At 49.0% G+C, this 25,404-nt stretch overlaps 2 protein-coding genes and 1 long non-coding RNA gene across 3 annotated transcripts in view; 2 read left to right on the top strand and 1 right to left on the bottom strand.

Moving 5' to 3' along the window:
- Rhoq (ras homolog family member Q) overlaps nt 1-7,595 on the bottom strand; it is a 37,420-nt gene extending 29,825 nt beyond the window's left edge. Inside the window, exons 1-2 of the mRNA XM_027417980.2 lie at nt 7,255-7,595; nt 6,653-6,711 (exon numbers count right to left, since the gene is read on the bottom strand). Coding sequence (XP_027273781.1) covers nt 6,653-6,711; nt 7,255-7,396 — 201 coding nt within the window. The 5' untranslated portion in view covers nt 7,397-7,595. The remainder of the gene's footprint in view (nt 1-6,652; nt 6,712-7,254) is intronic.
- Nucleotides 1,771-7,037, top strand: LOC118238894. Its single transcript, XR_004770293.1, has 3 exons — nt 1,771-3,515; nt 3,688-3,852; nt 4,335-7,037. It is a non-coding gene; the product is annotated as an uncharacterized LOC118238894 (long non-coding RNA).
- A 221-nt stretch (nt 7,596-7,816) lies between the features above and the next one.
- Atp6v1e2 (ATPase H+ transporting V1 subunit E2) lies at nt 7,817-25,178 on the top strand. Its single transcript, XM_027417979.2, has 2 exons — nt 7,817-9,634; nt 24,204-25,178. Exon 2 carries the CDS (start codon nt 24,301-24,303, stop codon nt 24,979-24,981), a length of 681 nt encoding a protein of 226 aa, XP_027273780.1. The 5' UTR covers nt 7,817-9,634; nt 24,204-24,300; the 3' UTR covers nt 24,982-25,178.
- The last annotated feature ends 226 nt before the right edge of the window (nt 25,179-25,404 follow it).

Here is a 25,404-nt window from a genome sequence, read left to right as displayed (position 1 = left end):
AGAGAGAGAGAGAGAAGTGGAGAGGAGGCTGGCTCACTTCCCTGGCCAGTCACCACAAAAGAGCAACAATGGAGGCCTCCTCCTCCGTTTACTTTTCTATTAAAATCAACAAGCAACAAAGCAGCAGATTAATATCTCTCTAATTACTAAGTTGTCAATCAAAAGGAAAAAGGTCCACAATTTAGTTATCGAGCCTACACCTCAAGCTGACAGCGAGAGCAAGGACCCCATGCCCATAAAGTGGGACACCTCCCATGGCTGTCCTCTCTCTACTGCCTCCCACACCCCTGCCAAGATACTAGCTTTCTCTCACACACTCTACCTCATGGCCTCACTCAGCACCATGCTTCTCAAATTTGCACTTAGTGTGCCAGAGAGACTGGAGCTGCTGTGCACACACACACTGGGTGGGGACAAGGAGCATGGGTGAGTGATTGGAAGGGAAAGTTCAACACAAAGCTGTCCCAAGCTGTCCCCCCACACACACACCTGGCCATCCTAGGAGGGAAAGCTTCCTTTGGGATCTAGGAAGCTCTGACTATCGTAACCCCATTGTATGGATGAGGACATTAGTTTCAGGGAGGTGAAGGTTCTTGGTGGAAAGTGGCAGAGCCTGGCCAGGACTCTACAGCCCACCCTGGCTGACGGTGCTCTCCTGCTTTCTACCTTCCCTACATCCTCACCATCCTGCAGCATGGCTCTCATCCAGCCTCCCATTTGCACAATGAACTTTCCAGAAGTTCTCCTACAGAAGGCTGGGACATAGAGCAGGCACCAAATGGATAGAACCAGAACCGAGGCCGGGTGGCACTCCTTTGACTGGGGCAACTACATAGGAAATCCCTAATCCTCAAGGCCACCCTGCAAGGTAGAAACTGTCTCCCCAACCCATACAGAAGGAAAGAGGCTGCGGGGGGGGGGGTGGCAGGGAGCTGGCTGGTGGAGCAGCTACACAAAAGGACGGAGAGAATTTGATTTTGATGTTTATCTGCAGAATCCAAAACCTACCTTCCCACGGCCAAAAACTACCTTCTGTTCAGGAGACCAGGGAGCAAAAGGCCTTGAAGATGCGAAGACCTGAGCCTGGTACCCTACAAGCCTATCGAGCCAGGTCAGAGACAAAATGGGAAGCATGATGCACCATCCACACAGCTGAGTCAGCAGGAAGGGGGCTGTACCTGGTGCTCTTAGCCACAGGTTAGCCAGGTTAGCCATTAGCTGAGCAAGAGGAGGGCTAAATGAGAATGAACTCATTCTAAGATGTTTGTGCCTAGCACCATGGGGCACTGAACTGGGCTCTGGGATGTGGTGAAGGAAGCTACACAGTACCCCTCCAGCCCAGAGCTCAGCTAGAGTATGATGCATCCACAGAGGCCATGGCAGACAGTGGTCCCAGGCCATTCACTGAGGCGTGTGAAGGGCTGGAACAGCTGTCACCTAGCACCTGCTGGCTTTCCTGGGTGCAGAGCAGCTGTAACAGGCACCGAAAGAGGAACAAGAAAGTGCTGAGGGCAAAGAAAGCCACTCCCCAACCAAAGCTGGCTAAATTAGGGCAAAACCAACCCCCCTAGGGTGTAAAAGGAAATCTAGCCTATCACAGTCATAAATCATTGGGTTTTTTGTTTGTTTGTTCGTTTGTTTCTGCATTGTAGTTTTTTCTGCCTCTGCCTTTTTCCTCTTTGCAGCATCACTGCTGTGTCTGGGGCTTGCGGGGGGGGGGGGGGGAGTACCTGCTGCTGCCAACACATGTGTCCTCACTGGAAACTGATACTCCCACAGAGAGCTGCTAGGCTTTGCCATTTGCTCTCATCCCCTGAAACCCCACCTTCCACAATGAAACCACAAAAGTCCAATTCTCCAAAAGGCCCCTGACCTGAGCATGAGGCTACAAGTTCAAACCCCGGTACTGCCCCCACCCCCAAAAAAGTTAGTTCTGTGGCCATATCATGGCCCCCCACCTCCCCAGCTCCCCAACGCTGACAAGGAAACACCTTGGTATGTCCACAGCACTGATGCTTAGCATACCAGCCAGGAAACTTTAAAGTCTGAAAATGTCACGAGACCTCAGGAGAATCATGTTGGAAGTCGATCAAAGGGCCCAGAAAGGTTGAAGCACATCCGAGGCACACTCAGACACTGCCCCCAGCCTAAGGACCTATGCTTGAGCTGGAACAGACCACCAGTGCCCCACGCAGGAAAACACAGTGTATTTTATATAGCAACAACTTATGAATGAACAGAGACCACCTACCTTCTCAATTCAGAGGAAGAAAGCAGCATGCCTGTGTGACACAGTGCAGCCTGGGATATAAATAGCTTCTACAAAGGTTAGCAGAATGCAGACAAGAAATCTACAGTGGGTTACCAAGGGAAACCAGAGGCTCAGTGCCCCATCTTACCTGTTGCAGATCATATCTAGAAAGAGCCTCAAGACGCCTCTCACACTCCACTCCCTCAAGGATGGAATGTGGGGCCAAGGGAACCTGAGGCCTGGGGGGGGGGAGGGGAGGAGTGCCCATTTCCTGTACCCTACCTCTGCACAAACTGAAGTAGGAAAATTATTTTTTTTTCCTGACTCACATATCTCTTTCCCATCAGCACACTTGCCTGCCGTTTCCTCTCTGGGAAAAGTCTACCTGGGAAGGTGTGGTGAACAAGCCCTCCCTAAAGACAGGAGGCACGGGATGTGTTGGCGGCACCTTTGCTTGCCCTACCTCCTCCCATTATGCTAGTTCCTGGGTGCTGTCCCTCCTGTCTGCTGCCTTCAGTGGCTGTTCCCTTTGTTGGAGGAAGTGCCTCCCTGGGTACCCAGAGAGCTCCAGGGGTGGTGATGGTGGTAGTGGTGATGGGGAACTAGCTACAGCTGCTGGGTTATAGCAAGTGTGAAGCAAATCCCATTTGTCATTGAAAGCTACCCCAGGGGACACTGGAGTAAGGATATTTATAGCTCTCATGTATGCAACCCTGAACTCAGATGCTTAAGTTGCCAGATATAGCAATGGTGTACCTAAAGCATACATGTGATCTTGGATACAGAGACATTGGCCAGATCTACAACTTCGGGCATCCCAAACTCACCCCACCACGTACCATCCCTCCTGAGTGTCCATACTCTGAGACCTGGATAAACTGGATTTCAGTGCTTCCCTCCTTGGAGCATCAAGTTCTGCCTTCCTGCCAAGGATTAAGAGATCAGGCCTGGAGCCCGGAGCTGGAGTGCAGCCTGCCAAGCAGATCCCTGCTGGCTCGTTTGGGCAGAGGGAAAGCTCCCCACTTCCTTTCATTCCCAAGAGTAGCAGCAGTGGGGACAACCTCACCTTCTAATCCCTTCCAGAGCAGGCAGAGGGCTAGTGCAGAGCCTATACTGAAGGCCCAAAGCCAGGCACAAAAGGAGAAGTCCCCCCTCCCCCGGAGACCAGAGACAGGCAGAAAGCCAGACCTCCGTGCAACGCCCCCCAGGGTAGAGGAAGGTGCCTCTGTCAACTTCCACTCCAAGACACTTGGCAGTCAAAATGGTAAGCTATCCGAGGACCACCCTGGGGCTCAGCCAAGAAGGGGAAGGAGTTCCCTTCAGGACCAACGCTTGCAAGTGGGAGAGCATTGAGAGATGTCCTACACAAGGCTCATGATGGGGACTGATGTCCAACACACTCTTGTACTCTCATTCTCTCTCTCTGCTAATTGCAGCAAAGGTCAAGTAGACAGCAACCTGCTCAAGAAGGCCAAAGATCATCACCTAACCACCCTCCCCGGACTCGAAGATTCCTAATATGTCAACTGGGCAAATGATGCTTGTGGCTTTGGACTTGACTGGGTCATCAAGAAGACCAAGAGTAAAAAAGTGGACTAGAGGTATGCCAACCTGAGGGAGGAGGCATGGCTGCATTTCTTCAAGTAGGTATGCCAAGCACCCACACACATGAGCAAACAGTTTGGAGAGAAGGCAAGTGCTTCCCAGTGCTACGATCCTCCTCATCCCTCTGTCTCTGAAAAAAACAAAAAACCAACAAAAACCTACACTTGCCCCTTGCTTCTCAATGGCAACACAGAATCTGGAAGGATTTCTCTGTCTCCACACATCTGCTAATACTTCTAGGATTGGGCCCACTAGTAGAATCTATCAACTTTAGGTATAATACATATGTCCTCTCCCACTTGTGATCCCCCCATTACACTGCCCACAGAAGAGCACAGTAATTTTTTGTAATACCGTTTGCACGCCTACTATATACAAAGAACTGTGGATGCCAACTGTTTTTGCAAAGGTTAATGAATTTAAGGCAGCCTACAGCTCTGTGGTGTAGATGCTAATTGTCTACATTTTACTATTACAGAGAAAGTAAATAACTCAGCTAGAACTGCACACAAGGTAGAGATCTGAACTCAAGACGTTCTGGTCCCTATAGACTTTCCTCTGTTGTCTATCTGGCTGAAAATCCTTGACAGGTAAGTATGTGTATGTATGTCTATGTATTTATTTACCACTATTGGTATCATAAGAGGAAACATATCTATTCATAGAGAAATGAAGTCTTAACAATCAACACCGAAATCTATGTAAGATGCACCAGCAATCATTCGATACAGACTCTTACATACATTCACACCAGCAGCGGTGGACCCCTAATTTAAATGTTTTCTTTTGTGCACCCCAGATGCTTAGCATGATACAACAGCCCTACTACATTGTCTGATAATGGCTAAATTTGCTTATTACCAATGGAATGAATTATCGATAACTTTAACCCCAAATCAAAAGTATCAGTGGGTGAAAACCCAGCAGCGTCTACCATCAGGTGGCACGGAACCCTCCTCACCCCCACCCTGTCTACCACCACCAAGAGAATGACTAGGAAACTTCAGGTACTTTATGCACACTAACATCTGGCCAATGTAGGGGAGGATATCTGCACTTCCCAGGACCTCGAATTGGGGTGATGCGAGGGTCTTTATCTCAGCAGCAAACTCTTGTGTGCTGCATGACCTGGTATGTACATACATGGGCATATGGTTAATTGTAACTGGGTCTCTGCATAAAGACTTCTGACATTCACATGTCATGTTAAAAAAAAAAGTGCATGGTTAAAACTCCATCACTGCAACAAAGAAATGAGGTAGTATGAAAAGTTAAAATTAGAACCCCCCCAACTCCCTATCTTCAACTGTTGTTAACATCTTCTCTATCAACAGAACAATTTAAAAGTTGGTGGTATCTAAGTGAGTTCCACTCCTTGCCTTCCGTAATTGATGGGTGAGGGCAATGAAAGAATAGCCAAACTAGGCTATTCCCAAATCTGAGAATCAATCCTGGCTGCACTGGCCTGAACACCTTTGATGACAGGGAATGTCCTCTGGCCCTTTGAATCGCCAGTACTTCTCAGATGTTCCAATAACAGTTTAGAAATCAGGACCACTTCAAGCCCCCCACCCCCCAAAAAAACGCTCAACCCACAAGATATTTCTAGACGTCAATATAGAATCTAAGAGGTACAATTCCAAAAGGCAAATCTAAACCAACAACACATATTTGGTATATAGTATCTGTAGTGGTCTTTCTCTTCTTTTTCTTCTTTTTCTTTTCCTTTCTTTCTTCCTTCCTTCTTTCTTTCTTTCTTTCTTTCTTTCTTTCTTTCTTTCTTTCTTTCTTTCTTTCTTTCTTCTTAAGCCACCCCCACCCCGCTTGGAAAATAAAGAAGAAACTGAATGACTGATCTTCCCCGAGAGCCACCGCAGCCCTTCAGTGGCTCACATCTCCTCAGGGTCCTTAAGTCTGCACAACACAGAAACTTCTTCCCTAGACTTCTGGCCAAATAGCAGAGCTGAATTCTGCAAACTTCATCACCTTAGCCCCAGAGGAAAGAAAGTGGGTCTGGCGAGTCGGTAGTGCTGGGTCAGGGAGAGAGAAAAAAACGCCTTAATCCTTCAGGAGAACAGCCCGGCCCTTCTGGTTTGCAAACACTAGCCAGAGGCTGAAGGAAGAAGCCTTTCTTTCTTTTCTGCACAATAATCTCTCCAGAGAAAACACAGTCACCTGGCCCTCCAGGGGGAAGAAAGACTCATGCTGAACTCTTAACCCTAGCCACTCTGCACCCCAGGGAGTGGCTGAGGGTTGTTGTTTCTTTCCTTTTTCCCTGTGGTTCTCTGGTAACACCACAAATTACGTTTTCAGGGACTGGAGTCCCAGAGTGCAATGATGTTGTAATAAACATAACGAGAACCAAATGCCTTCCCATCATGTTAGATGATGCCATTTCCCACCAATCAGGCTCCTCGGGCAGGCAGACCACTCACCAATGAGGGACCAGACAGAGGCTGTGAGGGGGGAGACCTGGTCACCAGCAACTAAAAATAAGAGCGCTTCACCATTGGCCGCCGCCACTTTGCAACAGGAGTTGGGACCCACACACCAGGCAACGCACATAACGACCCATACAGTCAAAAACTTTAACATCCCGGGGCTTCGCACTGGTCTGCATTTTCTTTTTGGTTTGTTTCCTTAATTTGCTGACTTAAGAAAAGACCTGATCCCGAAGGAGCCCCTGGAAGACACACCCTCCCACCTAGACACCTCAGCTTCCGAAGGCCCTTCGAAGTCACACATAATTGGCGAAAGGTGGGGGTAAAGGAACCGGCCAGAGGCCAAGGCACTTACCTGTCCAGCTGTGTCATAGAGTCCCAGCAGGTACTGCTTGCCCCCGACGGTGACGCTGACTGCAAGGACAGAAGTGGGGGTGGGGAGAGAAGCTCACAATGACCTGAGGTCGAGCAATTTCGTTACCCACGGACCCCCCCTTCCCCAAACACGGGGAGGCGTGTGGGTGATCCCTGGGAATGAACACCACCTTTTTAACGTTCAGCTCGCTGCCAAAGTGGCATGAGATCTAGGCGAAATGTGCACCCCTGCTATCCACCCCTTTTCTCCCAAGTCCCATAGCCACGTCTACCCTAGTATCCCCAGATGTCTCCCCAACAGGGGCTTGGGGCAGTAAGGGAAGCAACCGCGGGAAGGTCAAGGAGGGCGCTCTGGGGACTGAGAAGTGTGGGAGAAGGGGCGAGGGGGGAGACAGGGAGGGGTGGGAGTTGATTTGAGGGGTGACTAGAGGCACAGCCTCGTCTCGGGGGTGGGGCCGCCAGGCAGAGGGCACGGCGGGGGAGGGGAGCACGCTCAGAGGAGGCAGCCAGGGGGCTCAGCCAAAGTTGCTCCAAAGTTCCCGGTCCGGGATCAGCCCCTCAGTCAGCAGGACAGAGGCTTACCTGCGTAGTGGTCGAAGACAGTGGGCACGTACTCCTCGGGGAAGGCGTCGTTGGCATAGCTCATGAGCAGGCACGTCTTGCCCACCGCCCCGTCTCCGACCACCACGCACTTGAGCATCAGCGCGCCGGGCCCGTGAGCCATACTGCGGCCGGCCGGCCTCGGGGCATGGTCTCCCCGGAGCCCCCGCCCCGGCCCCGGGCTCAGCCCCAGCCCGCCTGGGGGGTCCGCCGTCGCCGCCGCTCGGCGCAGCAGGGCGCCCCCCTGGCCCCATGCAGCGGTTCCCCTCACCGGAGGGGAAGGTGCGGCGGGCCCGGGGCGCTGCCGCCGCAGCCGCCGCTGCTTCAATCGCTGCCCCGCTCCCCGCCCTGGCCCCGCTCGCCGCGTCCGCCTGCTGGCCCGGCCGCTCGGCACCCGAACCCGCTCCCCGGCCCGGCCTCCCCAGGAGGATCCGCCGGATCATAAGACTGTCCGGCCCCGGGGGAGTCGGCAACTTTGGGGAGGGCGGCGGAGGGGAGGGGAGGGGGGGCCAGGCGGCTCTGCCCGCCCCGCACCGCCCCGGCCCCCGCCTGCCTGGGTCGGGAGGAGGGCGGTCTCCGCTGCTCCCGAGTGCCGCGCGCCCCGTGCCCCGCGCTCGCACCCGCGCCCGCCGTGGGGGGTCCTACCGCTCACCCTAGCCTGACTCCCCGCAAGGCGGGCGCGGAGGCAGTGGAGGAGGCGCCCGGGAGCCGGGAGGACGGGAGGGGAGCTGGGGGAGGGGCTGTCGGGCAGCGGCTCAGGAGGAGCTCAGGGCTCCTCGCGAAAGTGCGGCCAGAGCCCGGAAGCGTCTGCAGGCCCTGGTGCCGGGAGGAGACGTGGAGGCCTTTCGGGGAACCACGACGACTTCAACGGTGACGCATTTGTGCAAAATGATACAGATGTATCTATTTAAATTCCGTCTGGAAGGCAGGAGCCATCCTATCCTATCCGCCTGCAAGTGCTCCACGCAACTAGAAATCAGGAACAGCAGCCAAGAGGGTTATAAAAATAATTAATAACAATAATTAGAAAGCCGCGCGGAGGCTGGGAAGGTGGTAGGTCTCCTGGCTCATTGCTTCAGCATCACCGCCCCACGCCTTTCTTTCTCAGCACGAGCTTGAGTCATTTTCTATGAAATCGGTGACTAAGAGAGATGCAGCATATTGCACCCCCAAGCTAGCCACAAAGAGGCGAGCCCTCGTCAGGAGACCGCAAATGTTGTTTGTGCTCCCCCTGCAGGCGACATTGTCCGAGGCTTCCTTTCTTTCCCAAAGGTCTCTCCAAAAGTATTCGTTTGTGATCCTTGAGATACGATGATGTGTCCTCATGCTCTGAGATTTGGCCAGGGATCCAGGGCCAACCCTGCGCCTCTGTCTGGCAAGTCCGGAAACACTTGTCTGGCCAGGACCATTCTGTGGCCCACGGCTGCTTAACACTCACGGCACTGGAGCGAAGGCGCAGACTGCGCTGACCCTACACCACACGCCATCCCCAGCTTGCTGACAGGGAAGTCGCTTCCATTCACGGATTCACAGTGGTAGAAATTGCTGTGCTGAGAGGCGCGTGGGGTCATTTAGGCCCTCGCCCTCGGGTTTGGGGCGAGAAAAACTGGTACCTGGGAAGTAGTTACAAAAAGTCTTCCTTTTAATTCCTGGCAGTCAAGGATTTCAGGAGCACTTGAGGAAAATGCTCACTGAGAAGTGCTCATTTCATTTTCATGACACCCCCCCCCCCCGGACCAATTCTCAAATCCTAAACCCGATTCCAAATCTACCAGGAAGATTTCGAGTATCATGTAAAGTTTCTGGTGAAAGTATGGGGAACATCTCTCTATACCCTGCCCACCGTGTTTGAGTAGAGAGGTTCTTGCACTGACTGCGTTGATAAATCTGAAAGTTACTTCGTAAGTTCTCAAAGGCTAAGAAAGGCAATCAATTGCCTTGAAGTCTGATCTTGCCACTTTTTAGTGGCGGGGTGGAAGGGAAGGTTTGCTGCCTGAAAGACGGTTAGCTCAGGCCACCTTTGCAGAGGCTAGTATTCTGAAAGGAGGATCCATGGACGAGGTGAAAGAGCCACGGGAACCAGCTCTGCGGAAAACTGAATTTGGTCCAAGCACCATAAGTTAGCCTTTCTCCGTGCCTCGGTTTTCTGCTCTAAAAATGTGAGCTCATCGCACAGGGACCCCAGGTTCTGGATGGCTGTGGGACGCTCTGGGAATCTCAGAGCACACTCCAAGTTGGGAACTGATGTGCCATGAATCATGCAGTGGTGATTTCATTGGCGACAGTGACCTCATTCCCTTGGCCCACAGTAACGCCAAACAGACTGCCAAGAATATTGGAGCTCTGGGGACCGTCACACCTGGTATGGATATGGATTGAAAAGGGATGGGGGGGTCATCCGGAATGCTGTCTCTGCTCCCTTAAACTGGAAATAATTAGACGGCTGCAAGACCCTCGATTTCCCATGGGTCTTGGGGACCTCGATTTCCCATGGGGGGGAGAGAGAGAGAGGAGAGAGAGAGAGGAGAGAGAGAAGAGAGGAGAGAGAGAGAGAGAGAGAGAGAGAGAGAGAGAGAGAGAGAGAGAGAGAGGAGAATATGCCCAAGTGGTAAAACAGAACAAAAACAAAAACAGTTCTCAAATGTCAAGGACTGAGGGACAGGAAGCAACTTTGTTCCTAAGCATCCCATAGGCCTCTGCCCCCCCCCCCTTTGTCTGAGCTGTGAACACTGAAACAGACGCAGGTCTGTGTGGGAACAGTGAACTTGTCTAGGCAGCCTTCTCTTTTTCCCCTACTCCTTCCTTCCTCCTCCTCATTGATTCATTCAGTATTTTATTTAACAAGCATGAATTGAGGTCGACTAGAAGCCAGGCTTTCTTCCTGGCCAGGAGACTTAGAGCTGGCAAGCCACCATCACTAGAGGGGGAGCGGAAAGGAACCGATGGGCAAACAGATAATTGCTATATAATGTAATCAGTACTGTGGTAGGGGAGAAAGAGCAGGCTTCTGGAGGAGCCCAGGAGGCAGTAGTAGTGCATAGCCGTGGGTGTGCTGAGGAAGGATTTGCGGAAGTGGTATCACTGGCCTGGGGCTCCTGAGGCTAATAGAAGGTCTGGGGGAAGCAGATGGTGTGTACTGGCCAAGGGAGAACAGCACACAATTTTTTAGGAATGGTGTCCATCTGAGGTAGACAGAGGGCAGGCTTAATGGTACATAAGAGCCGATGACACTGCTTGTTTGTCAAACTTTATTTGTGGTAGAATATTATTTTAAGGTGTGTGGCTTTTGTTTATGCTGCATTTGTTCAACTCTGTGAAGCTGTGTTACTGTGCCTGTCTAAAACTCCTGATGGTCTAATAAAGTGCTGAACGGCCAATAACGAGGCAGGAGCAAGGATAGGTGGGGCTGGCAGGCAGAAAGGATAAATAGAAGGAGAAACTAGGAATGAGGAGCAGCAAGAGAACAAGGCAAGGAGGACAGCAGGGACCAGCCACCCAGCCAGCCAGCCAGCCAGCCAGCCAGCCACACAGTAAGAAGGAAAGTAAGAAAGATTCAAGCCCAGAGGGAAAAGGTAAATGGGATAAATTAAGATAAGAAAAGCTGGCTATCAACAAGCCAAGCTAAGGCCAGGCATCCATAAGTAATAATAATCCTCCATGTGTTGGGGGGACTGGGTCCCCCCCCAAGCCAAAAGAGTAAAAAATTAAAACAATACTTATTCCTATAGGGACGCATACAATCAAAGAGGTTCATCTTTATCTACATAGCAAGAGATAAAGGCACTGTCTAGGTGAGCTGTGGCCCTAAAAACAAGATTGGCAAAGCACTGCTGTGGGCGGTACCTGTGTTGTACTGTGTACTCAGATGAAGGTCAGTGAAGATAATCTTGTTTTATCTTTGAAATGACTGCAGGATAAGACTTGTAGACAGCAGCTATTAGTTGGTCTGTCTAGGACAGTACTATTTGCTTCTGATAAATATTCTTTGTAATCTCCTCTCTGTTGTCACCTGGCTTGATGGGAAGCTCTCATCTTACACATCCTGCCCGAACTCCCAAGGACTGGCCTATGTGGGTACCGAATCCAAGGCAAGACAAGACACACATTTCCTGAAACTTTCAAATTTGGGATTCAGAGCAGGACTCTCCTCTTTTACTGCATGGCAGGTTTGTGTGGGTCTGAAAATGGTTAGCGACTCAGGAGCTAGGCGGTGCCAGACAGTGAAGCCAGAGGGCAGAGAGAAGCAACCGTGGAGATGTGCCACCCTGAAGGTGTGCATATACACATCCACACACGTGCACAGAAACTACAAGGCAAAGCTCGTGTAGGTAATCTAAGTTCAGGGTCTATTGTCCTGAGGCCTTGCTGACTCTTCAGACAATCAAACTGAGTTAACACAGCTGTTCCTTTTGCCTAATGTCTTGAAGTTAGTTTTCAGTCACTGGTACCCAAGGAATTCTGACTCTTACAGTGTTCTCTTCATAAGCTGAGGTAAGGAATATGCAAAGATTTAGAAACTTGCTCAGTTACTCAGCCAAGAAGCGGGGCTAAGGTTTGAAATGTCTTCAACCCCATGCTACTGGCTATACGTTCCACGACAGTGCATCAAAGATTGCAAAGAAAAAAAAAATGACAAATTTGGGACTGTCATTTGAGACCACTCTCAAGCATGGATTTGGTGAATAGGAGGAGACTAAGAGGGAGGGAGGAGGGGAGACATCATGTAAGACTGAATGAAGCAGGAGAGATGGCTCAGAGGTTAAGAGCACTGGCTGTTCTCCCAGAGGTCCTGAGTTCAATTCCCAGCAACCACATGGTGGCTCACAACCATCTCTAATGAGATCTGGTGCCCTCTTCTGGCGTGCAGGCAGAACATTGTATACATAGTAAATAAACCTTAAATGAAAGATCGAATGAGGAATTACCATGAACATGAAGAGAGTGAAATTCAAGAATGTTTCTATGACAGAAATCCACAGGGCTTAGTAACACCATGGGGGGGGGTTACCTTCCATTTACTGCTCTGACCAGTGGTTTTCCTTGACTCCCTAATTAAACACAAGCCTTGGACAATCTCTGATTGGATAAATCCAGTTCATCCTTAAGCCAGGCATGGTAGTAGTGAAAGGTTAGATGGCTCTGGCTAGCACCTGGGTTATGCTTTGTCCAAAAAAACAATCATTGTGGGAGGGAGTGGGGCCATTTTGATTGGCTCTACAAGCCAATCAAAATGAGGCATGGGCTTCATCCTGGCTAGATTCTGTGCTTCCCGTGTGATGGGCAGCAGTTATGAAGGAGAATTTCAGCTGGAGAGGCAGCCAGCAACATCGATTCCATCTGGGTTATTGCTCATCAGAGGTCCTAGGCCTCTCAATGCTGCAGTGGAAATGACAGTTTTAAAGGGAGAATGGAAGCATTCGTCAGATCAGGTATAGAGGAAGGTGAGATGGGTCCATCTCACATCCCCAAGTTGGTGCCAATCCCAGTCTGTTGGTTTGTCTCTATAGGAGCCCATGCTCACTCCAAGTCTTGGTGTGTTTCTCCTCCCTCTCTGAAATTCCTTCTGGGAAGTTATCAATAAGGAAGTGAAATGATCATCATGCTTCATGATTCTGCTGTCTCTTACACATTGTCCCTAGGCTCAGATTGAGCCACATAACTGCTGAGGACTCCCCCTACCACTCAGACTCTACTGACTTCGTGTCACCTGGCCATATACCATGCCTATGCTTTTCCTTCCTATTTCCACCTCCCATCTTCATTGCTTTCTTTAGTAACAGACATTGCATGGTATTTTGAGTGGGGGGTACTAACGGCTTAAACACTGTAGTGAGTTCTTTTTTTTTTTTTTTTTTTTGGTTTTTCAAGACAGAATTTCTCTGTGTAACTTTGTAGATCAGGCTGGCACAGAGATCCACCTGCCTCTGCCTGCCTCCTGAGTGCTGTAATTAAAGGTGTGTGCCACCACCACCCGGCCTCTGTAGTGAGTTCTTAAAAGTCATTGGGTCTTAATGATTGGAACGATAAAAAGCAAATCTAATAAAATTGCCTCACCTGGTTTTCATTTCCAAGTTAATGGAACTAGATCCCCCTTTCCAGTTCAGTGCCTCCCAGAAATTCAGGACTGTACCCCAGACACTGAGGATTTGAGCTGAAGGTACCACTCATAATGTTTTGCCATCCTCTGCCTTCCTCTACACCCTGGGTTTAGGAAAGCTGTCATTGTGACTGGCAGCATCACCACCCATTGCTGTAGGAAAGAACACGTCCTTAGAGGTTGCTACAATAGAAAACTCATATAACTTGGCAATTGTCCCCTTCCATAGCGTCAAAGAAGACTGGGTCACAGATTTCTCTTTGAGAAACAAAGTCACCATTTTATCCCATGCTTCAGTACTGAGAGTGGTATAATTGAGTTCCTGGTTCAGAAGTTGTTTAGATATAGGGGCCAGCCAAACTCATTTGTAGCTATTCTTTCATAGTGGATGTTTTGGTCAGTGAACATCAGGACCACATTTTGAATGTGCAGCATCTTCTAGTTCAGTGATTCTTATCCTGTGATTTGTGACCCCCTTTGGGGTCATACATCATCATACCCTACACATCAGCTATTTACATTACGATTCCTAACAGTAACAACATTACAGTGATGAAGCAGCAATGAAAATAATTTTATGGTTGGGGGTCACCACAACATGAGGAACTGTATTAAAGAGTCTCGGCATCAGGAAGGTTGAGGACCACGGGTCTAGTTTGTAAGTCTCAGTGGAAGGGAAGAGCTAACCTTAAAGTAAAGATAGACGTTGCAGATGTTCAATCCTTGCCAAATTCGTGAGTTAGTGAAACTTGGGTTGAATATAAGCCACATACTCTCTGGAGGTCCAGCTTCAGTGGTGGGTAAGCCAGTCAGTTTCTGACACGGGAAGTGGCACCTCCGGAAGGCAGTGGTTGTAGATGTGGCATGATTGAGTTCCTGCTTCAAAAGTGGCAGGTGTACACATGGGTTGTTGAAAGTTAGGTGACAGGAATGGTGCTGGAAGTGGTTTTCTTACCAGAAAAGCTCCCTGGGTGTGTACTGGACTCCATACCTATCTTCAACAGTTTCTCTAGCCCTTCCACAACCCTGCATGCCATTTATGATTCTCTTAAGGTTCTCCATGCCTTTTCTGTTTAATCAGACATCATTTCTGTCACTTGCAACCCAGCCTCCTGAGAAAGGAGTGGACAAGCAGATGTATTTCATGTAATCAGCGTAGCAGTGTTCACTTCTACCACAGCAAGCAACAGTACCAGATCGATCTTCCTGATGTAAGGAATTTGAAAATGGCACCAAACGCAAAAAGCCACTGTGTGGTAGTTTGAATGTAACTGGCCCCCATAATCTCATAGGGAGTGACCCTATTAGGAGGTGTGGCTTTGTTGAAGTGGTTATGGCTTTGTTGGAGGAAGTGTGTCACTATGGGGGCGGGCTTTGAGGTTTCCTATGCTCAGAATACCACCCAGCATCTCAGTCAACTTCCTGTTGCCTCCAAGATGTAGGACGCTCAGCAGCTTCTCCAGCACCAGGTCTGCCTGCCTGCACACCACCGTGCTCCCTATCATGAAGATAATGAACTGAACCTCTGAACTGTAAGCTGCCACCACAATTAACTGTTTTCCTTTCTGAGAGCTACCGTGGTCATGGTGTCTCTTCATAGCAATAGAAACCCTAACTAAGGCACATTGTTTTCCAGAGCTAACTTATAGCTTATAACATCCCATGTTCTATGGCTAAACTGCTTCAAAGGCACTGAAATAATTTTGCCTTACTTGCTAAACACTCTCTGCCTTGACCTCTCCCTAGAAAGTTATCCCAACATAGATAATTTATTGTCTGGTCCTTTACAGAAAAAGTTCACCTGCATTAGATGATTCCAGCCCCTGCTCTGTGAGCCACCCAACTAAGGTCTAGTGGAGCACAGGGAAGCTGTCCCTACCAAGGCCAGCCTCTATCTTAGATTTGTGAGACAAATATTGCTTTCCCTGGCTTTCTCTGATCTCTTTACTCAGTAAATGGAGGGCTAATAAATGCCTGGCTAAGCAGAGGCTTTGGGATGAAGTTCCAAGGGGCAGGGCCTCTCTGGTTGGTCTCATCTTTTACTCAAGTATAAGTTAGAATCATGACAGCCTTATAGTCACCTCTTTGAGTAGAATAGTCTCCAAGGCCTCCAGACCAATCCAGATAACTTCCTGTGGAGCCCTGTGTCCCAGCAACGTGAGCTGTATGGGAGTTCCTCTAGATCAGGCCTCTGTCACCTCCTCTCACCATCACATTTGGGCTTCTCTCATTCTGACAAAGGGCTGAAAACACCCAAGGTTGTAGGCAAAGTTTGTAGGGGGCCTATGTCTTCACCACCCAACCATTCGTGTGTGGGCTCAGTGAGCAACTTTGATGACATTGCTGCATCCTCCTGCCTCCACTGGAAGCACTGAGATGAGTAAGGAAGAGGAAAATAGCTCTCTTCCTGAAGAAGAGCTGGACATGGTGAGGGAAAATGTAGGATAGACATTTACATGCTCTTCCTTGCAAACCAGAGCTTTCCCTGTGCCAGGGGTTGAGCTGTGTCTCCAGACGAGTTGAGGCCAGGACTGTCGTGATGAGAGTGAATTTGGTACCAGAGCCATGCTTGCACCGAATGTGTCACTTAAGGCTGAGGACTAATAGCAGACATGGCTGCTGTATGTCTCTGGGGTTGAACTTTTGTATTCTTTCTCAGCTTACAGCCTGAAATCCTGGATAGATAGCTCTCTCTAAGGAGATATATTCCAGGGCTATTCATTCACCTTCACCCTTAGGCTTAGTCCTCTGGAGGCTTCCTGGGACCTCTGACTTAGGTCTGCTTCCCCACAGGTGGTTAGAGGAGTCTGATCTATGAAAGGTCAGAGGGGAGAGATCTTGGAGGCGAGGCCAGGGAAGTTACCCTTTGTAATAACAAACTCATCAAGAACTTTCCAAAGCTTGTTCAACCTTCACATCCTTTGGCCTTTTCATTTCCATTGTGAGAGTAATAGCATCTCTCTTTCTACAGATGTGACTTCTTTGTGTTGAAATCAGATCATCTGACCCTATGTTGGTTATTTTTTGTCAGTTTGAAACAAACTGGAGATACCCAGAAAGGGGCAATCTCAATTAAGAAAATATCCCTATCAGGCTGGCCTATGAACACATCTGTTGAGCATTTTCTTGATTAATGGTTAATGTAGGATGGCCCAGCCCACTGTGGGTGGTGACATCACCTGGACAGGTGGGAGTGTATATAACACATCTCCTGGGTTCTATAAGAAAGCAGGGAAGCCCTGATGGTGGTGCATGCCTTTAATCTCAGCACTTGGGAAGCAGAGGCAGGTGGATCTCTGTGAGTTCAAGACCAGCCTGGTCTACAAGAGCTAGTTCCAGGACAGGCTTCAAAGCTACACAGAGAAACCCTGTTTTGAAAAACCAGAGAGAGAGGAGAGAGAGAGAGAGAGAGAGAGAGAGAGAGAGAGAGAGAGAGAGAGAGAGAGAAGAAAAAGAAAGGCAGACTGAGCAAGCCCTGGGTCAGCATTCTGCCATGTCCTCTTCAGTCCCTGCCTCCAGGTTCCTGCCCTGACTTCCCTTCATGATGGACTGTAAGTTCCAAGTTGGATTTGGTCAGTGTTTTTTCATAGCAATGGCAAGTAAAATAGGACAGAAGTAGGGTTATTAGGGCAGGATTCTGGAAGTATTTGTAAGTTTGGTCTGGAAATGCCATCAAGTGCTTGGCACTTAATGAGCTGTTCTGTGGGATAAAGCCGAGGGCAATGCAGATGGTGGACACCTGGCTTGTGAAATTTCAGAGGGAAGCAGACTCTCAGGGCTGTTGATATTTTGAATTGGGAATCTGTGGGTCTTGGTTAGCTGAGGCTCTTGGTTAACAAGAGACTGATAGCCCAAAGTGAAATCTTTGCCTTACTGGGACAATCAGTGCTGCTCAGTTAGGGCTGAAAAACTCATCTGTGATTAAGAAGAGACCGCCATCATTAAGATAAGATCCGGGAAGCATTTCCTCAGGGTCAGGACACAGAAGCTATGGTCCAGAGGGGCCAAGGCTGTGTCTCAAGCAAATTAACTTGGTGATGTGTAAAGGTAACCCATGCAGGACGGTATGGTTGGTGTGGAAGTTGCAGGGCTGAAGGGGCCATGAGGAAAAGCTGAGGCATGGTACTGTAAGGTGCCAGGAGAGGTCACTGGTGAAGGGACAGCAGCATGTGCCGTGGAAACCCAGAGGTGCTGAAGCTAGGCACCACGTGGCAGGGATGGAGTCCCTGAAGAAGCCAGGAGAGGCCATTGGTGAAGGGGCAGCCTCATTGTCACAGAGAGCTTTGGTTTTTGCAAAGTGGTTTGGGTTGTGTCACCTGGAAGTGAGACAGAACCGGAGGGCTTTTCTTGCGGAGGGCACTGTCCCTGGAAACAGAGCTATGCTAATTTGAAGCAAACTGCTCCTAGGGAGAGCCCGGCTTCTCTGAAGTACTGCTTTCTAACGCCTGACCCACAGATGTTTTAGAAGAGGCAAAGTTGTAGCTTCTTAAAATGCAAATGATTTTGGAAGAAAATTTTCCTTGCCTTGCCTTGCCTGGCTCATTCTTCCCTTTTTCTGCCTGGCCCCTACAGGCATTTCATGTTCTGAAGCCAGGACCAGAAATTGCTTAGCCACAGGGATGGAATCTCTAAGACTGGCAATGGTCCTCACTGTCATCGCTGAAGTAGTCTGTGCTTTTCTGACACTGGATTTTCTCTCTGGGAGTGGGCTTTTACTTCTGGAGCAAATGAGTGCTTTGTTCTTGTTTGCCCTCCTCCAGCTTGATCCCAAGAGCAGAGCACATAGTTCCCACCATCTCACAGCCATACCCACAGCCCAGCTGCTCTTCCCTGTGTGGGCTGCATCCAAGAGCCACACCTCATAGTTTTTATGCCCCTCCTCCCCTTTCATTACTGACAGCCTGTCTCTCATCCTCAACCTCACCAGTGCACAGTCCCTATCTGCTTTATAGTTAGGTCTCTTCTGCCTCTGCCACCACATGGTGAGTCTCCCTAGACCAGTGTTTGGTCAAGTTATAACCCTATTTGGAAGCCACAGGATCTGTCACCCAACTGAAACCTACAGCCACCGGATCTGTGCCTTTTCTTTTTCCTTTATCCTTTCTCACCTTGAGCTGCAGGTACCTTTCCACACATCTTAGCCAGAGGCCTTTCTGGGCAGCCCAAGTCCCTGCTAAGAATTGGATCTCCACGAAGTCTTTACTCCTTCCTGTCAAATTGGATACATTCCCAATTGTGAATTCAACCAGTGTCTTGTCTTTTCCAGATGACTTGCTCCATGTTAAGGCGCTGGACTGGATCTCCCTGAAACCTCATTTTGTCTGAGTGCCTCTAAGTTTCTGCATACCCTTCCATTTATCCTCATCCCCTCGCTCCCCCATTTGCCTTTTATTGTCAGCCCCCAGACATTTGAAACCACCTACTTGTAAGATTGAACTGTCTGCAGGGCAATACACCATAACAGCCAATGATGAACCTGGTAAGGACAGCAGGGCTAGATCCCTTCGTTCATGGAGCTTTATTGACATTGTCTGGTCTATTTCCTGCTTACAAGCCATGTCACCCATCACACCAAGGGCTTGGGAGCCAGGACGGGCATCAGCCTTATTCTCACTCTGTTGGCAGTACCTGCACAATGCCTCACACACTGCTCAGCCAATATTTGCTAAAAGACAGAGAAGTCGATGCCTCCTCCCACATAGTTAATTCTGAACTCCCCTAAAGGACTTCCTAAATTTCTTCACCTACTTCCTGGGCCCTACACATTGCCCCATGCTTCAAGCCCTGGAAAACCCCTTCTTCTTGTTACTTGGCAATCCCTCAGTGTCTAGAGGCCCGAGTCTGATGCTGCTTCCTTTTTGATGGGGCAGTGAGACCATGCCACACACATCTGACTTCAGACACGCTTACAGACACAGCTGGAATGAAGGCTGGTGGTTTCAGGGCATGGGCAAGGTTCCTGACTGACAGACTCGTGACTTCCTTTCGGCTACAGGATTCCTCAACTTTTCTGGGATGCACAGGGCTTCACGTAGGGGAGGGCATGAAGAAATAGAGCCTTCATGATTCCTCAGATACAAAATCACCAGCTCTGAAATGTCCTATCCACAGTCACAGTAGGGGCGTCTGGGAGATGATCAACATTTCTCTTTGAAAAAATTAATTAACTTATTTTGTGTATTAGTGTGAACATGCCATACACATATTTGGAGGTCAGTGGACAACCTGTGGGAGTCTGTTCACTCTTTATCATGCATGTCTCAAGTATCGAACTTAGGTCATAAGGCCTGGTGACAGCACACCTTTACCCACTGAGATATCTCACGGGCCCTTGACATTTCCTTTCTTGGCATGGGTAGTAGGTAGTTAACCAAGTATTTGCTTGGGAGCCAGGGCTCCCAAGTTATAGTTCATTAGCTGCATATTTGCATTCTGGGTACTTTTCTCAATGTGTGTTGTATTTTACAATGTAAAAACACAAAAAAGAAAGCACGAAACCAGAAGAAAAAGGGATGGGCATTCTTTCCTGACTCCAAGCCCTCGGTCCAGTCAATCACATTGAAAGAGCGTGCCACAAGCACCTGTGTCCGCTGGAGTGCTGAGGGCCCACAGGCCCAGGTCTGAATTGTCATTTTGATGATGAGCCCAGAGGCCCAAGAGGCAGTGTGACTCACCCTGGGTCTGAAAGTAAGGGTGGGACTTAGACGAGCTGGACATTTTACTTGAGGGGACGGTGTGAGCAGTGTGCTGAGCAGAACTGGGCTCCTGTGCTTGGGGCCTGAAGTAATAAGGATGCCCTGCTTCTGAATCCAGGGTAGATTCTGGGAGGTATATCTGTCTGGCTGAGAGGCCCTGACTCGCTGTCACAGCCCCAAATGTCAGCAGGACAAATGCCACTTTCAGGAAGTAGAATAGAGGACTCTGGGCCTTAGTGCCAAAGCAGACATGAGATTTTTCTCAGTTTGGTTTGTTGTTTTGCTTAAACCACAGGCCCATGTGAGCTCACAATTTCTATCCCAGACAGGCAGGAAGTTAATCTGCACCCCAGTTCCTGCAGACACATGGCACGGACACCCGAGTTCCTGTAGACACCTTTGCTCTAGCCCTGAATTTCAGCCCACCCCACCCTGCTGCTACTCCTAAGGCCAGCATTAATGAACACAGTGGAAGCTGGTACACAGGAAGGCCACAAGAACTGTGCACTGCAGCACCTGGTAGGGGGCTTGTGATGGCCTATGAACTGATCACTCCCACTCCCAGCCTGAGACCTTGGAATTCAGAACTTTACCCACCATCACCAAGGGAGGGTGTGTCTGTGTCTGGACTACGAATGAGGGCGCTGTGAAATGTTCAAGGAGTTCCTGAATCCAGCCAGGGCTGCTAAGCTTAAAAAAGAGGTTAATGATTGAAAGCCAATTCAGATCTACCTCATTTATGCCCAAAGAGGGACTGTGACGAGTGACTCCCAAATCCAAGAAGCGGTCATGGCAACAGCATACAGATGGCAATCACCATCCAGGAAGACTGACTCCACCCACCACTGTTCCCAATCTTCCCCTCTTTCATTTAGGGAGGCTGTTCTATTCCCACTATAGCCATGATGAAACAGGGTTGGGAGGGGGCCTGAGCAGCTTCAGAGAAATCACATGCGTGGCCAGTGCAGAGCTGGGCATTCAGGCAGCTCCACTGTGGAGTCTGCACCGTAGAAGCTGGCACTGTCCGGGCACAGAGATGTACCTCTATCGTGAAAAGGAGCCCCATCTGGTGAATTCTGATTGGACTGCTTCCTCGTTAAACTGCCTTCAGATTTGGCTCCATAGTCAACAGGCCTTCAAGAAAAGAGACCATGACCCACCAATGTGGCTGCTGTATTTTCATTAGTAAATTAATAAACCAGCTGCCCAGCTCTATACACATGTCTGTTAAGGGGAGCCCATCTCAGAGTGGGGCCCACTCTGTAGCAACTTAATTGAGATTCTGAGTGTGCAAGGTAAGCGCCAGCTATGGCCCTGTGCCAAGGAGCCCGCTCTTGGACTCTTCTTGGCAGAACTGGCCAGGCTTCCTAAGGGGTGGCCTAGCTGTGAATCTGAGCTGCTTGGTCAGATGTCCTGGGTCATCTGTACAGAAGGGTATGACAGTGCCAGGGTCCAGTGCGTGTTCCAAGTTCCACATTCTGTATCAGACTCCAGGCGCCAGACCAAAGGCGGCTCCTGGCAGGCAACTGGTAAGGTCTCGCCTGGTGTGTTTGTTCCTCCGCACACATGCCCGGGGTGTCCTACATCTCGAACTCCTTTGCCTTTCATCCATACTGACTCCAAAAGCTGGTGACTAGCAGGGTCATTTGGGGAGCCTTTTAAAACCGATTTAATCAACATGTCTCCTGTAGGATTAGAGAATGTTTTGCACCATTGACAAAGCAAAACAAAACAACCCTTAGTTTTCAAAAGTATACCTCAAAATCACATGAGACAAGTTCAATAATCTTCCTTTTGGATGAAAGTTATTTTAGATAGGAACTTGCTATGTAGCTCTGGCTGGCCTGGAACTTACTACTAGACCAAGCTAGCCTCAGGGTCACAGAGCTCCGCCTGCCTCTGGATCCCAAGTGCTGGGTTGGAGGCATGTGCCACCATGCCCAGCCTTCTCAAAAATTTAAAATTACATGAATATCAGGGCACGAGTGTAGAGGTCAAAGGACAACTAACTAGAATTGATTCTTTTCTTCTACTGAGTGGGTCCTAGGGACCACACCCAGGTTTTCAGGCTTGGTGGTAAGTACCATTACCCACTGGGCCATCTCACCAGTCCTGATTATGCCTTTGTTATCTTTCTAATTCAATTATCCTTTAGTTCCAAAATTTATTTAGTTCCTTGTACATTTTCTCTCTTGAATAGTCTCATTTTGTTCAGACATTTTCCTGAGGTTGATGAGATTTTTTTGAATTTTTTTTTAAATTAATTTATTAGACAATTTTTTGTTGTTGTTGGTTTTTTTTTGTTTTGTTTTTGAGACAGGGTTTCTCTGTGTAGCTTTGGAGCCTGTCCTGTCACTCGCTCTGGAGACCAGGCTGGCCTCAAACTCACAGAGATCCGCCTGCCTCTGTCTCCCGAGTGCTGGGATTAAAGGCGTGCGCCACCAATGCCCGGCCTATTCTTAGACAATCTCATTTGTGTGTATAATCCATTCTGGTCACACAGATCCCTCCGCCATCCCTTCTCCTCCTCCCACAATCCCCCTTTCCATGCTTCCTCTCTTCCCACCAAATCTCCACCATGCTTTGTCTTTTTGTTTTGTTTTTTGCTGTTACCCACTGGGTTTAACCAGGTCACTCAAGTGGACATGGGCATGGAGCAATGGTACATTAGTGACTGATGGATGTCTATGTTACTGAAGAAAATGACTTTCTCCCCTCCAGCAACTCAAGACTGCCATTAGCTTTCCTGGGTGGGGCAGGAACCCCACTAACCCCTCATCCATCTATGACTGAAGGTTTATGGGTTCAGTCTTTTGTGGGTCCTATGCAGGCAACCACAGCTGCTGTAAGCTCATGACTGTCATGCCATGTCATGCCCATAGTACAGCATCTTATAGCCCTAGTAGGGATGGTGTCTTTGTTTTCTTCTGTTTTTATTTTTTTGTTTGTTTGTTTTATTTCCATGGCACTAGAACCCATGTTAGGCAAATGCTCTACCACTGAGTCATAGCCCCAGTCTGAGGATTTTCTCCTCCTCCTCCTCTTCTTTACAATTACTACTGGAGGACGTTGTGTGTGTGTGTGTGTGTGTGTGTGTGTGTGTGTGTGTGTGTGTGATGAGTTTTTGAGCGTGGATGTACACATACTGTGGTATGTTCATGGAGGTCAGAGGCATAGAGTTGGGTCTGTGCTTCTGACTTTACTTGGGGCCTAGGGACCAAACACAGATCATCCGGGGCTGTTTGGCAGGCACTCTAGTCCAACACTCTTTTTCAGATCCCATTCCCAGATGATACTGGCAGAGGTTTTGATGACAGCAGGTGTAGGATGAGCAATAGATTTGGAATGAGTCTTTCAAAGATGGATTCCTTAAAGGTCCTCCATGCAATCCAAATATCTCCACAAGCTTGGAAACCATTCTTGGTGAAAGAATGGTTTCATTCTTGCCTTCGGCCTCTTCAGCCCCATGCCTCTCCCCAGAGTGACTTCATCTGCCTCGCCATACTCCAATTCTTCATTAGAGGTTTTGTGAAGCCTCCTGACTCTGAGAAGTCTTCCTGGATTGAACCCTGCCTTACCAGGTTCTCAGCTTCTCCTCAGTCCTCCCCACCCTATAATGTGTCTGTTTTTTTTTTTTTTTAACTTTTAAAAAAAAATTGTGTATGGGTGTTTTGTTTGCATATGTTGTATGTCTGTATAGCACATATGTACAGTACCTGAAGAGGCCATAAGGTGGCAGATACCCTAGGACCTGAGTTACAGGTAGTTGTGAGCTACCATGTGAATGCTGGGAATTGAACTCAGGTCTTAATGACTGGGCCATCTCTCTAGCTCCATGTGGAGACATTCTTTATGTTTATGTATTGATTTGGTATTTCTACTCCAATGACTTCTTATCTGAGTCTTAGGTCATCACTGCCTAGAGAATTCCTGGCCCCAACTTCCAGCTATTGGGTGATAATGAGCGGAAGAGGAATGGAATGGAGGCTGAAGCCTCTGTTACTAGGGAACAAACAGCTTCTTCCAAATCACTTTCTGACCCTGGACTTGCATTTACTTATCTGTGAACTGAGGGCTATAGAGATGGTCTCCAGGGTCCTTCCCTTTAGACTCGAATTTCCCTTTTGTGTACCCCACAGGGAGGAAGTAGAACTTTAGCAGCCCCCTGGACACTGTCAAAATTGGAGACACTAAGGGTCCACAGATTCTCCCTCTACCCACTTCCTGAGAGCAGCCATGGCCCTGACCGACCTCGATGTGCAGAAACAGATCAAACACATGATGGCTTTTATCGAGCAAGAAGCCAATGAGAAGGCAGAGGAGATCGACGCCAAGGCAGAGGAAGAGTTCAACATCGAGAAAGGCCGCCTGGTGCAGACCCAGCGGCTGAAGATCATGGATTACTACGAGAAGAAGGAGAAGCAGATCGAGCAGCAGAAAAAAATCCAGCTGTCCACCATGAGAAATCAGGCACGGCTCACGGTCCTGAGAGCCCGAGACAATCTCATCTTGGAACTGCTCAAGGAAGCGAAGGTAAGGCTCAGTAAAATTGTGTTGGATCTAGATATTTATCAGGAGCTGCTGGATAAACTCGTGCTCCAAGCCTTGATCCGGCTGCTGGAGCCTGTGATGATCGTCCGATGCAGGCAACAGGACCTCCACCTGGTGGAGGCTGCGGTGCAAAGAGCCATCCCTCACTACATGATCCTCTGCCAGAAGCATTCAGAAGTCCAGGTTGACCGAGAGGCATACTTGTCTTCGAATGCCGCTGGAGGGGTGGAGGTCTATAGTAACGATCAGAGAATAAAGGTTTCCAATACCCTGGAAAGTCGACTGAATCTCGCAGCCCTGGAAAAGATGCCAGAGATACGAAAGACTTTGTTTGGGGTCAATGCCAACAGAAAGTTCTTTACATAGGCGCTGGAAAGGGAAGCTTGTGTTGAACTGCAAAGTCTTTAAAAAAAAAGTCTTGAGTCATTGGGACAAAGGGAACGGGGCGGGGGAGGGGGGAACGAGTCTTACTCTTTGGAAGCTCTGGTGTTGGTTCCTAGCTTTGAGTAGCTACAAGAATTACACATGGATAACTTTGGAATAAAGCCCAAATGATGCCCAGAAATCAAACTCTAGTTCATCCGTGTTTATGACCGTTGCTGGGGCATTTTCAAGTCTGGGATGAAGGAAGTGAAGATGGTTTCACCTTAGGGTGAGATCTGAATTGCACCGTTGACCTGTGAGCCCCAGGCTCTAAGCATATTCAAAAATGAAGTGTCTGGTACAGCTTCCCCCCCCTCCCCCGGGCTCATAGTCAGAAAAGCCTTGGGCAATCAGAAACTAAACCTC

The sequence above is a fragment of the Cricetulus griseus genome, chromosome 5, assembly GCF_003668045.3.
Source record: "Cricetulus griseus strain 17A/GY chromosome 5, alternate assembly CriGri-PICRH-1.0, whole genome shotgun sequence".
NCBI lineage: Eukaryota > Metazoa > Chordata > Mammalia > Rodentia > Cricetidae > Cricetulus > Cricetulus griseus.
This window is presented reverse-complemented; position numbering and strand designations above follow the sequence as displayed.

What these genes read in the sequence shown, in the direction of transcription:
- Atp6v1e2 (XM_027417979.2), top strand. Translation starts at nt 24,301, where the DNA reads ATGGCCCTGACCGACCTCGATGTGCAGAAACAGATCAAACACATGATG.